Consider the following 13,487-nt stretch of genomic DNA (forward strand, 5'->3'; position numbering starts at 1 on the left):
TCCTCCTCCCTGTTCACATCCCTGGAAATTTGAAATAAGAAAGACCTTTGATGTTGAAATATATTTTTAATTTTGCCTGGGTGAGGTTTTGAATTATTCACAGTGGCTTGTTTCTTCTCCTGATTTTACAACACAACAATTTTAAATATGCAGAGGCTTGTAACGAGAACTGGTGTTGGAGAGGAGTGCTAAATGCTCGATCAGCCCAGAGCACGGTGAGCAACGGTGGGGGGAAAAAAGAAGGATTTATCTTGGCAATGGCAGTCCTACAGAAGATGCAGATGAGGCTGAGCATGCATTATGCAAGGAGGACACACTCTAAAGCACAATCTGCGGGCTAAACAAGACCTCTGGGACACAAAACCAGACATGTCCTGGCAATCCCAAGAACCCTGGTCTCCTCAAAAAAAGTTACAGCCCTCCTGTTTTGGATTACAGTGCTTTGTAATTTAGCCTGACGTCTTATTAGGTTGCAAATGAGTGACAAATGCAGAGGCCATTTTTTTTGCTCTTAAATGCCATCTGTTGCAGGGACCCCAGGAGGCTGGGTGATGGCTGAGACCAGCCCAGGCTGAATACAGCAGCTATTTTCACACCTGGCCACATGAGGAACACTTCTGATGCCTTTCAACCTGCAGAGCAGCTGGGTCCCCCTGGAGCCTAATAAAAACCCAGCTCTTCTCCAGTTTAATTCTGACAAAGGGACTGGTGAGGGGTCATTTTGAGGGCATCCATGCTCTGGGATGGAGCACACAGAGCTGAGAGCCAATTTGCAGGGAAAGCCCTGAAGGAAAGACAACTTTGAACATAGCATCCGCTTAATAAACGAGAAATTAAGACTTAATAATGCAGCAAAAGTCTATTAACCTCTCTTGATCTAAGGGTTGCTTGCTCACATACTCTCTCCATGGGGATGGAGTGCTTTTCCTGGGCTGCGCACATGTGCACAGCATAGGTTTCCAGCAATGTTATCTCTGCTCAGCACCCTTCCCTCCTAGGGACAGCATTTGTCCTTCAGGAAAAGCATCAAATCTCTTGGGCTTTACTTTCCTCTCCTTTCTTCCTCCCACTGGAGGGGTCCAGACACCTCAGGGAGGAAAAGTGATGGCTTTCGTGGGGAAATCTTTGATCTCCACTGTCCCAGAGCCCAGGGTTTTCCGGTCTGATGTCTGGGAGCTGTCTCAGTGGCTCATTGCCTGCTTCGTGTTGTCTGGGGACCCAAAGCTAATGGTGGATCTCCTGCTCATCTGAAACTGGTATCACTACCAGATGTGATTCAAGCCAGGCTTCCCAGTTGCTGTCTGTCCAAGACACCTCTGACCCCAGCATTCCTCTCACTACAGTCTGCACTGAAAGGGTCTTGAGTTTTGTGCCTTGGCTGTTAGAAGGAGGCATGATATTTTTGCCCAGAAAAAGCTGTTTTTTTCCACTTCTGGTAGAATTGCAGAACTGCTGATACCTGGATCCCACAGGTTCCTCTAAGCTGCAGCTCAGGTAAATTACTCCAGGCCTTCCCTCTTCGTTCACAGCCTTGTGAAATGGAGGCATTTTGGCCCCATTTACATCAGCTGCATCTCCACGCAGCAAAATTCTTCTGTTCCCTGAGCAACACAACACTTTGGGCTCAAAGTACACCATTTTCACACCGATCCAACCTCTGCTCCCCCAAACCTCTCCCACAAGGCTGTACTTTCACTGGCAAACGAGTCACCTCATGAAAATTCACAAAACCTGACCTTCCTTCAAATCCCCCCGGAAAGCTCACCGCAGCAATGAAACTTGGAAATACATTGACAGCGGCCAGGCATCTGGTGTGCTGTAGCTGCTGCTTCTCACACTAATCACTGCCGTCTTATTACCTCGTGCTTTCCTGGTGTTTGTTGTATACACCTGTTGTGTCTCGTCAGATACTTGGATTTTAAATCCTCCAGGACAGGAACCATCTTCCTGCTGTGTGTGTGGATGTGACAGAGCCTTGATCCTTGCCAAAGACTCTGTACGCCGCCGCTCAGTGCATAATAATGTTAAAAGTAAGAAAGGAAATCAGAGCTGGGCATTTTCCAGGGACTTTTTTTTTTGTGTGTGTGTGTGTGTGTAAAGTAATAATGATGATGCTGTTCCTGCTACAACTTTGGTTGTGGTCAGAGGATAATATGTTTTTTCTTACAAAAGATTAAAGACAGAAAGTTTTACATGCCAAGCTTCTGCACTTAGCTCCTATGAAGCCAATTAAAAGATTTCAACTGATCAATTCTTTTGATGAAAGGTATCTTCTTTGCACCCAAAATTTCCATTTTTCATCTCAAAGCCAAAGGCACAATCCTCAATGTACCAATTGCTTGAATAAGCTGAAATAAAACACAAATATTTTGATTTTTAATCAGAATATTTTTAGTTTGTTTTCAGACATTTGGCTTCTAGATAAAAGCTGGAATATTTCCAGGGAAAGGAAGGGGGAGGGGGGGGGATTACAGGCTTGTGTGGGGATTTTGTTGTGTTGTTTTGCTTTATTGTTTTGTTTTGTTTTTCTTGTTTTGTTTTCATGTAGGCAATAAAAAAAATTGGACAAATCAAATTACTTCAGCTAATTGGAATTTCTAAGAAAAGTAAGTGCTTGTTCAGTAAAAAAAAAAAAAATATACAAAAATGCTGAGGAGCAAAATATTCTTGGCCTAAAAACTGGTGATGCATTTTTTTGACCATGCTATTACTGTCAGAGACAACGTACTCATCAGTGGTTCATCTATCAAATCAGAACAAATCATTTTCTCATTAAGAAGGCTATGTAGAAAAGGCATATTTCTACCTTTGGTGTCTATTCTCTTCATTTATTAATTTCAGAGCTTCACATGTTAAGGATTAAGGATGCAGGAGAGTGTTCTCCATTTTTACTCTTTTAATGCCAGCCTCACATTAAGAATGAACCAGATTTTAATCTAGATCACATAGCACAAATTGAACTTTTAAGTAAATATTACTTCTAAGCTTTGTGTCCTTTTCATATATCTCTTGTTAGACTCAGGTTTCTGCTAATATTCAGGATGTCTGCTGCTAACAGATCCCAACTGCTTCACTCTCAGACTCTGTTTACTGGTTCAAATTCACTTATTGTTCCTTATTTTGCACAGTGTTTTTCAGTCCCCACTTAGATTCACTAAATGAGATGCTAAAAAAAAAAAAAAAAAAAAAAAAAAGGGCAGAGAGAGGACTTGGTTTAACTTCACTTTCTTATTTATTCCCCTTCACTCACCCTTCGCCTTTTTGCATAGCTGTAGGAAGCTGAAGAGGTACAACTAGCATTTATCTTCTGTACCCACCTCTGTACCTATGTCCTGATTGCAACTTAAACCATCATTTATTCCTTCTAGAAATCAGGGTGGAGACTTGCATAAGAGTGGCATCTACTCCTGCCAGGTGTGCACTGTTCTAGATGTACTGCTCACAGAGAAGAGCGTTCTTCAAGTGGGCTGAATGGTCTGAATCCTTTCCAGCAGCTGGGGTGAAGCTGTGCTGACTAATAAATGTCCAAAACATCATCTGATGACTTGAGTGGAGCTGCTCTACAGGTGTGTTGGATCTACCCTTACTGGTTGAATAGAGGAGGCTCATATATTCTAGCTCCTTGGTCCTGATGAGGAAGGGTAGATTCATCTGAGTGTCGGATTTTTCTTTCTTTCAGTGCAAAATAAAATATCATACATTCTCACTGAGGTGACCCTACACGGCAACCTCCTGGGCCCCACTGACAACTCCTTTTCTTCCCACCACAGGAGAGGAGGCCTTGACCATGTACATGGACAAAAGTCGCCTCGACAGGAAGTCAGGAAACGCCACCCAGAGCGTTGAAGCCTTGCACCAGCTTGCTTCCTCCTACTTCGTAGACCGTGATGGCACCATGAGGAGACTCCACGAGATCCAGATCTCTACCGGAGCAATCAAGGTACCGTGTCTTGCCCCAGGAAGGGAGAGGTTCATATTCCCATGCCAATAATGTCGGGACTTGGGACAGGTCTTCGCCAGTCCAGTGTAATATCTTTCTTGATGACAAGTTGTTCTGTTCCCACACTGATTTCCCTAGGGTGAGTTGTTCTGGTAGGGACCTTACAGAAGAACTGATCTCCCCAGGCCTAGTAATGTCTGGAAAGATGTGGGAATTCATTGTGATGGTTTTGTAGGGTAGATGACAGAATACCATTGTGTGTGGTAGTGACCTCTGGAAAGGAGAGAAGGAACAAATGACCCAGATCAGCAATGGAAACTGGAGGGGAAAGGCAGGTCTGTGAACTGGGCAACCTCATGTACCCCAGAAGTATTTTCTTCTTGCAGCTCTAAGTCAGCTAAACATCTCTCAGGTGAATTCACTACAAGAAAAGGTGAAAAAATGAGTGTGGCATTACTGAGGCATCTGGAATGAAATGGACTGAGAGACAGCTTGGGGGTTGGAGCAGGAAGGAGGGGGAGCTGCTCAGAGCATACAAAATAGGGAAAATGGCTCTGCAGACAAAGGCTGCCTTCTCTGAAAGCAATCATCCTATACTGGGAAGGGATTTTATTGTTGCAGAGTTCACTCCAGGGAAGGCGATGTGGATGGAGTCGTCATTGTTAGCCATTTCTGAAAGGTTTCAGCTCTTGTTATTGTTCTGTGGTGTCTCATGGCTGAGTCTGTTCCCTCCTAGATGGGAAATCGGATTGAGATATTGAAACAGTGACAGCAGATAATCGCCCTTTGTGAATTCAGGAAGGGCAGCTCTCCTCCATGGTTGGAAACCAACAGCAACAACCACAGCAGCAGTGCTGCAGGTCATCTGTGCCTCCATCTATCCTTAGCACGAGGATGGTGTGCACATATGCTGTGGGAGCACTAGGTGCCATTGCAGGCTGGCAATCCATCTCTGCAGCTTGCTGCCTGGTAAGAGAAGCCAGGGAATAATTCTTCCACTGGCTTCTGGTGCTCTCCATTGGAGATCCTCTATGAAAAACATCAATCTATAGGACCCCATTTCCAAGCCCAGAATAATGTGTTGCACCATAAAGAAAGCAGTCACAATTCACTCTATTTTTCCCTGCTTGTGAGTGCACCAAGCATTAGCCATGTCTGCCCAGTGTGGGGCATTTCTGCCCAATTGCAGAAGATGTATTTTGGATTGCATCAGCTGGTAACAATGGGTCTGAACTTGGCTAGGGAAGATATGATGCTTTATGCAAAGAGAACATTCCTCTCTCTCTTTTCTACATCCTCCATAGGTAACAGAAACTCGGACTGGCCCCCTGGGCTGTAACAGCTACGACAATCTGGACTCTGTGAGTTCTGTCCTTCTGCAAAGCACTGAGAGCAAACTCCACCTGCAAGGTAGGGCATGGGGTGGAGGCAGATGGTAACAGAGGGCGTGGAGTGGGGGAATGAGATGGGTGGCCCTTTTTCTAACCCTTTCCCCTCTCATTTGCTCGGATTGTCATCTGCATTGTAAGTTCCCTGAAGGAGGACCAGTGGCTTCTGGTGGCTTCACATGATGCTCAGCACAGCAGCGTTAGGGCTCGGCAGGGCTGAGTTGGAGGCATGAGGAGCTGAAGACTGGACTCAAGTGAAGAATCTGGGCTCCCTCCCACCCCTGCACCGAATTATGGTGGATTTCTGTGTATTATACATTCACCGATATAAATAAATGCGACCTTTTCCATTAATATTGAAGGGACATACTGCCCACATCTCTCTTTGTCCCTCCCAAATTGCTGATTTGCGTAAGAAGTTTGCAGATCAGCTTTTGGGACTCTCTAATGGACATAATCTTCAGGAAAAGTCACAGAGGTTTTATTTGGAGGCTAGAAGCCATGGCTTCGGTCCCAGCTGGGGAGCTAGTCCAGAAGTCAACAGATAGAGGTCATGACTGAATTAATAAGTAAATACATGCTGGTTAGCAAGAAGTCAACTTGAGTAGAAGGAGAAAATTCACTGGGCGTGTAATTTACTAAGGTTATTCCCAAGTTTTTGACAAAATAAGGAAATGTGGGATTTAATTGCTCATTTGCCCAGATGGTTTTATTTCTGGAATCCTTGTAGTTGCACAAATTTTAATTTTTCAGATGAATAGGCTACATTACATCTTCCGCTTTGAGTATAATTTGGCAAGTGCCGTTTTAATCTTGGTTTCACAGAAACTGGGTTTCATTTACTGAGTCATGTTGCAGATATATTATTATTGTTTTTGTTATTTGCCTTTAAAAATAATAGGCAGGTTACTTTCACTATTCCAGTGATTGTCTAAATCACTGAATTCTGGTACTTACCTAATTAACAATAAGCATTTTGAGACTTTTTATATACTGTGATGATGGCTGCTGGTAATGAAATCCTAAGGATGACACATCAGATAAGTAGGTGAAGAGCTAAATAGACAGACTGCTTGACTTATAAGCAGACAAACTGGTAAGTAAGTAAATCAATAGATCTCTATTCAGTATCTGGTCCTAAAAGGGAAGAGAAAAAGCAAGATAGCTGGGAGGGGAAAGGAGAGGGAGGGAGTGGGGGAAAAAAAGAGATTTTTTTTTAGAAAAGAGAAGACAGGTAAGACGGATGAGGCTGTGATTTCTGATGGCAGCAGACAGAGGGCTGCTGCTGCAGGATCTCATAGGTCAACCAAACTGGGATTTCATGGACTTCCATGGGATAACCCAGAGCAGAAGGGGGCTAGATCCAATCCAAGGCAGACGGTGATGTAAGGAAGGAAGGTAAGAACTCTTCCTAATAGAACAAAGTGACCTTTAAAGCTACACCTGGGTGTTTTCTTTCTAATCTGGAGTGTGGTTCTTGGGATAATTACCCGGGATCCTTCTTCTGCTCTGAGAGGCCTCATTAGGAATTAGTCACAGGGCTGTGGGTAATGGATCGTGACCGAGTCTCCTCTGATCTGATTAGCAGCCAAGCATGAGCTGCTGACAGAAATCCATGTTACTACCTCCGTGTCACTCTGGCTCCAAGGCCGGCTCAATAAAAGAGCAGCATCTTCATGATAGGGAGAATTTCTATTTCTGAACTTGCTTGTTGCAGCCCAGTCCTGAGAGTCATGTTTTCAAAGACCTGCCCTTTAGGAGATGTGGTGGCTGGACCCAAAGCCAAGCCAGGCTTGCAAGCAGGGTTCAGAAAGGTCAGCCAGCCTGGAGATGAAGGGGTTGACCTGGAAGTGCAAGGTTCAATGCCTGTGGTTACATGGACAAAGCAGCATTACTAATTCATAAACCAGCATCCTTATGGGCCTCTATCAGACCCCTGCATTATGGTATAGATACATGTCTATTTGTCACAGAGCTCAGGTTCCCCTTCTTCCTAGCACTGCCTGGAGGAAGTTTTCCTGCCTCAAGCATGGGGGGGGCTGTGCGGTGATGCATCCTACTGTGGGACAGGGTCTCAGTGGTGAGACTCCATATCCTCCTATCCCCAACACCAGCAGAAAGTTGTCCCTTCATCTGCATCCTCCTCAGCTGGGGCTGCCTGGGCAAGGAGTAAATCGGAGCCTGGGGGGGGGGATGCTAACAACTCTACAGCAACCAGTGGGAAATGGGGATTTCTGGTTCCTGGTAAACATTCCTGGGCTGAAATTAGAAAATGTGAGAAAAAAAAAAAAAAAAAGAACAACAACCCACAAGCTTCTGAAAAGTTCTGGACTTCTGGGGAATTAAAATTCCAGAGACGTATCCTCTTGGGCAGTCTGACCATTTACATCTATATTGCAACATGGCACTATTTCAATAAGGTAACGTCCTTCTGTGCTATTCTAAACATCGCAACATTAATCAAGAAATGTTGCGTATCGGTATTTTGTTACATCAAGTATGGTAATAGAATATTAAAATTCACATCACAATTAATATTAAAGTCTTCACCAAGATGGGCAGAGCAGTAATGACAACACAAAACATTTCAGCTTTTCAGCGAAACAGAATGAGGAAGTATGAAAAATACATTTAGACCTTTCCCTGTCAAAAGTGCTTTAGAAGTCAACATGTTCTCACAAAATGCTTCAATGAAACTGCATTTTCAACAGAGAACTCTTCTATGGAAAATGTTTTAAATAGCTCTAATTTAGAGCTGGGGAAATTTACCACTTTTAATGCAGGAAGCCTTTTATGTACAGTCCAAAGCCAAACATCTCTCTCTAATAGTTTTTCTAGTTGAGTTAAGGACATGTACCCTTGTTAGCTATTCTGCTTGCAGGTTTCTAAGCCAAACCTCTACCAAACCTGGCACTTCTTAATTTCTAAAGAGGACCTTTACACTTCAGAGCGGACAAATTCTCCCTTCTCATCAGTAAGTTACCTTCAAAACTAAGATATTCTCCCTAACACTGGTCACCAGCACACATCTTTCTTGTGTACTGTCAGCTCTGGTGGCTACTGTGGAGAAAGGAGCTAATTTCTTTTGCACCCTGTCTTGGCTTGTGGTGTTCACCCTATGATATTGGTCCACTATCACAAACTTTAAGACCAAGTCACCTCCCTGCTTTGTTGCCAGGATGAGGTTTATCAGCAGATAATGCTGAAGGATTAAATAGGAACTTCTTTTTTTATGGTTGCAATAGTGAAAGAAAATTCTTAGAGAATGAAACAGCTCCACGGGGTGTTTTCTTAGGGCAGCAAGGCTTCCTGACTAGCATGGCTGGCTACAAGCTGCTCTGCAGGCTGTGATAGTCCTTTAGACAGCAGCTTTCCTGCTTCACAGGTGGCAACTGAAGCAGCCAGAACTGAGGTTTCCAACAGTAGAGCCTTCTTACAACTTCATGATTCTAAAGCTTATGTTAAAAATGACTGTACCTGACACACAGGTACTTTGCTGACAGCTGAAATCAACTCAATGTCAGCAATATTTCTGTGCATGGTGCAGACTGATATGAAAATGATGGAGGAGAGCACAAGGACTGGGTGAAATGCTACTGTCCAGGTACTTGTAAAGTATCTTGCTAGGATTTGGTCACAAGGGTGCTCAATACAGAAGCATTGATATAAGTCTGCCTGTGTCTGGAGACGGTGATAGATGTGTGGGTATTTATGTATGTGTCGATGTACAAATGTGAAAACGCACGGCAGTATTTCAGTAACCTAACACTGATTTCTTCTGCAAGGAAATTTTTGGCTGGAGGATCTCTGAATAACATGTAATACCGACAGCACATTTTCAGATTTAAAATTAGGGTTCTGTGTTGGGTGTAGGCACATGCACATTTTGACGAGTAGCTGGATTTGCGTGTCACTTGTGTTCCTGGTCTCAGCACATATTTGAATATGTGCTGCTTGTTAAATGCTAAAATTAACTGCACAGATTTCAGTAGAACTGCTTACCTGATTAAAGTTAAGTATTTATATAAGTGTTTTGTTGAATTGGTACTAAGTGTACAGGGGGTCTGATTGTCTCTTAAATGAAGGGTCATTTATGCTGTTGTGAACGTGAAATTATTTCTTACTACAGAAGGTTATCTTGGAAAAGTATTTTAGAAACCATGAGTTTCATGGACAAAAGCAAAAACACAAAACAAGCATCCACTTGAGACACTCTGCAGTGTACAATGGGACTGTGTTTTGTTTTGGAGATTACAGGGTATTCATATTTCTGCATGTGTTGGAGCACACAGCATGCATCCTTTCCAATGGAAGTGCTTTTCCTGTGTCTTTAGTTGCTTTTTTACCCCTTTCCACTCAAATAAAATGACACAAAATAAATCCAAAGCCAGTGCCATTTCTGGCTGGGACCAGGCAGCATGTAGGTGCTGTCATCCAAGTTAAAATTCAAAGAAGAAAACACGGTGAGCTGAAGAGCCTCTGGGCATTTGGGTTTCATATTCAAAGGCTGGGGCCAGAGCAGGTTGCTCCTCCATGAAGCAGAGAGCAGAAAGATTTATTCATGGGACTCGGACCATGAATAAACAGGGTCAGTGCACAGCAAGGAGGCCAGCCCCGTCTCCAGTGAGCGTGTTGAGCTCAGGGAGCACCACAGCCTTCAGGCAGTCCAGGCTCTGTAGGTGTTGGTTCTCCAGCAGCTTGGCACATTCTTTCCATCCTCCAGGCCTGTACTCTGGAGGTAGGCCTATCCCCAATGTCAGAGTGAAGGTTTGAAAAGAAACCACATCCCTCTGTGGTTTTAGCTTCAGATAAAGCCCTAGAAGACCCTGAGTTTTACTCCATCCTGAAAGCAAGAGGAAGAAAGGTATGGTGCTTACAGATAAACATCTCAGGAGAAGGCCAAAGGGACCTCAGAATGCTGCTGTTGCCCTGACCCTTCTCAGACTATTTCTGCGGTACGTGCAGGGATGCTCAGCCCTCCCTTCCCCACAACAGAAATCAGGAACTACACAGCCTCAGTGCCTCCAGCCACCAGGCCTGAAATCCCTCCTTGCGCAAGTGTCCCAGGTGCCTTCTCCAAGTGAACCCTGCACTCATCCTGCTTGGTGGCAGCCACTGCTCTGTGCTTGGCTGCAAATTAGGTCAGAGAAGGGAGCTGCTCGCTGCCACCGGGCACGGTGCTCCCAGAGCAGGAGGGGAGAGGAGAGGGAAGCCCCTGAGCCTTCACCACACTCTGATCCCCTCAGGCCTGGCCTTCTGGAGGGACCTCATCAAGGCAAAGGTATTTCTCCGAAAACAAAGGCAAAGGGGAAGCGGGCTCCCCTGGGGCACCACTCCTGCCTGAGGTGAACGTGCCCCATCAGAGAAATGGGCCTGAACTCCTGAAAGCACCACGGCCCCTCCTGCCCTTTCTGCATGCTCTCATCCTCTGAATTATTGCCTTATTTTCATTCCACTCCAATGAGCTGTCAGCAATGGATCTTGTAATTCAGTGCTGCAGAAACACAAACAGATGGGTAATTGACCCGCGCGCCTTCATTGCACTGGAGTTCAGTGCTGCTGTTCAAGCTGTAAACTCCTCTCTCTGCCTCTCCAAAATCCCCGGGCCGTTTACGAGGGAGGTGAACGGGCCAGGCTTGCCGTGGCGGGTTGGCTCATTGTGGTCATTGTCTCTGCCTCGTGCACTGCAGACGCTGACTGAGGCTGACAAGCGGAGCGTCCCTGCTGCAAGGAAACAGCTGTGCGTCCCCAAGGGCCCACGGCCGTCTGTAGGGGGACCGGAGACGGAGGCTGGAGGAGGAGAGGATGGGAAAATATGTACATTATGCACAGGGCGAACCGGGAAACAGTTACGTCCTCGGGTACCTGAGCAGGCATCCACCTACACTTGTGCCTGCGCAGATGGATGGATACACAAACACTCGCTATGGAGAAAGAGACCTGGGGATTGATCTCTCAGCTAATGTAAACCTTCAGAGCACCACTGAAATCGTTGGCACTAAATCCATTTGCACTTTTATAGGATTTGGCAAGTAGCCCTCCTAGCAGGGAGTTAGCTGGAAAGACTCAGGTACCCAGCTCCTGTATTTATGCTGTGGGAGCTGAGCACTTAACTCTGCAAGGGTCTTTTAGAAATCCCTCCCTATATTATTCTCCTTTCTTCTGTTTTCCGTTCTTTTCTTTTTCAGTGCATAGTTTTCTTGTTTCTGTGGTACCAAACCTATTTAGTCTCTCCTAAAACAGCTCAGAACAGTGTACTGCTCATCATTTCTGAGCTAGCACTTGGTTGTATGAAAAAAAAAACACAACACCTGGCAGTAAGGGAGGCTTTCCACTCAGATGCTTTGTACTGTACTAGGATCAGGACTGGAAAGAGGGGGGTAAAACTGGGTATCTGATTTCAGCTAATCATTGCTTGCACCTGAGGCATGTATTTTCTACCCCGTTTTCCTTACCCATGACAGCTGTGAGAGAAGTCTCCCAACAGCTTTTAATTCCTTAGCATCACTTTCCCAAGCTGTTAATGAAACAGGTTCTGAACAGAAGAACAGATACGCGAAATGACCTTTTTCTTTCTACCTCCCTGCCTCTCGCTTCTCTGCCAGGTCTCCAGATCATCTTCCCCCAGTACCTACAGGAGAAGTTTGTCCAGTCTGCCTTGAGTTACATCATGTGCAATGGCGAGGGGGAGTACATCTGCCGGAACAGCCAGTGCGGCTGCCAGTGTGCGGAGGAATTCCCGCAGTGCAACTGCCCCATCACCGACATCCAGATCATGGAGTACACACTGGCAAACATGGCCAAATCCTGGACAGAAGCCTATAAAGATCTGGAGAATTCAGGTAACCAAGCAAAACTCACTCTCCAATTGATTTCTTTCAAACACAACTTGTCAGTCTATACCAGTTGAGAATCCTTTCCTTCCCTAGTATAATGTTACAGTTTGGATAAAAAATGGATGATATTGAGCCCAAAAGTATGATCTTGATCTTGAGGGATTGTTATACACACACATGTACAAATATAATTACACACACCATGCATATGCATAAGGGGATATTTTCCATGGATTTTTTTTTTTTTTTTTTTTTTTTTGATTAGAAATCTGATTTTTCAGACCAAACCAGCTCAGAATCTCTCTTTAATAGTCCTACAGAGAAACTTCCACAATATGAATGATGCAGAAATTGCTTTTCAGATTTGCATGAATGATTTATTCTGCTTTGGTGAAAGGCAATTCACAGAGAGAGCACAGGCCAGATGACACCTCATCTGAGATAGTGAGAAGAGAAAATGACTTCTCTCTCCTACAGTGCCGATGGCTGTTGGTGTGAACATTTCTCTTCTTCCTCCGCTTTCTCCCAGTGTAACACTGGGGGTGTCAGTGGAGGTTGTTCCACTTTGATGCTGGTAACACTCATCGTCGATGTGCTACTTTGCCCACGCAGAAAACTCGGAAGGGTCCGAGACAAGAAAGCATCAGCATCGGTGCTGCCATATCATTTCCTTTATAGTAGTCATTGGTCTGCCAACCTAGAAGACGCAGTGGCACTGAGCAAAACTTGGTCAAGGACTGATCCCCACACTGACTCCCTCCTCTGGTGTAAGCCAGTTAATCCCCAACACCTTTTCTTTAATGTTTATTGCCATAACTCTCCAGGTCTTCATGTTAGGAAAGATGTCTGCAAGGAAGGGACCATCTCACTCCAAGGTACTGAGCAATGCTTCTTCAGAAGTCTTCCCAGCAGCAATTTCTTTCTTCATGTAGAAGGTCACCATAAGCTCTGTAGTTGGTAGAACTCAGGTGGCCTATGCTATATCCTCAGTGGGCTGCTGAGGGCTGCTCTGTATTTCAAGGTGTGGGCCCTGCTGGCATGTCTGTCATCGCACGGGCTCTCACGTCCAACCCACACTGTCAGCCTGGTGCTTGGATGAGCACCGTCAGAGCAGTACCCCATGGCCCAGGGCTGATGAGCATTATGATGAGAGCTGCAAGACACAAACAGTGGGGAGTCACAGGGCTGAGGCAGTTCCAGAAGCAGCCCACTAGCTGAAGAAGTCAGTGGTTTTCTGAGGGGTTCTATAAATTTATGGGCAGGGTGGGAACACCAGGCCGAACCAGAAACTGAGCATCTGCTAGTGCAGCGCTGAACAAATCA

The 13,487-nt window shown here is 45.0% G+C and overlaps 1 protein-coding gene across 2 annotated transcripts in view; it reads left to right on the top strand.

Moving 5' to 3' along the window:
- Positions 1-13,487, top strand: part of BRINP1 (BMP/retinoic acid inducible neural specific 1) — a 90,369-nt gene that overhangs the window by 62,471 nt on the left and 14,411 nt on the right. For both annotated transcript variants that reach the window (XM_084494271.1, XM_084494272.1), the window contains 3 exons: positions 3,771-3,940; positions 5,245-5,350; positions 11,934-12,170. In XM_084494271.1, coding sequence (XP_084350397.1) covers positions 3,771-3,940; positions 5,245-5,350; positions 11,934-12,170 — 513 coding nt within the window. The remainder of the gene's footprint in view (positions 1-3,770; positions 3,941-5,244; positions 5,351-11,933; positions 12,171-13,487) is intronic.

Source organism: Aythya ferina (assembly GCF_964211825.1).
Source record: "Aythya ferina genome assembly, chromosome: 20".
Classification (NCBI taxonomy): domain Eukaryota; kingdom Metazoa; phylum Chordata; class Aves; order Anseriformes; family Anatidae; genus Aythya; species Aythya ferina.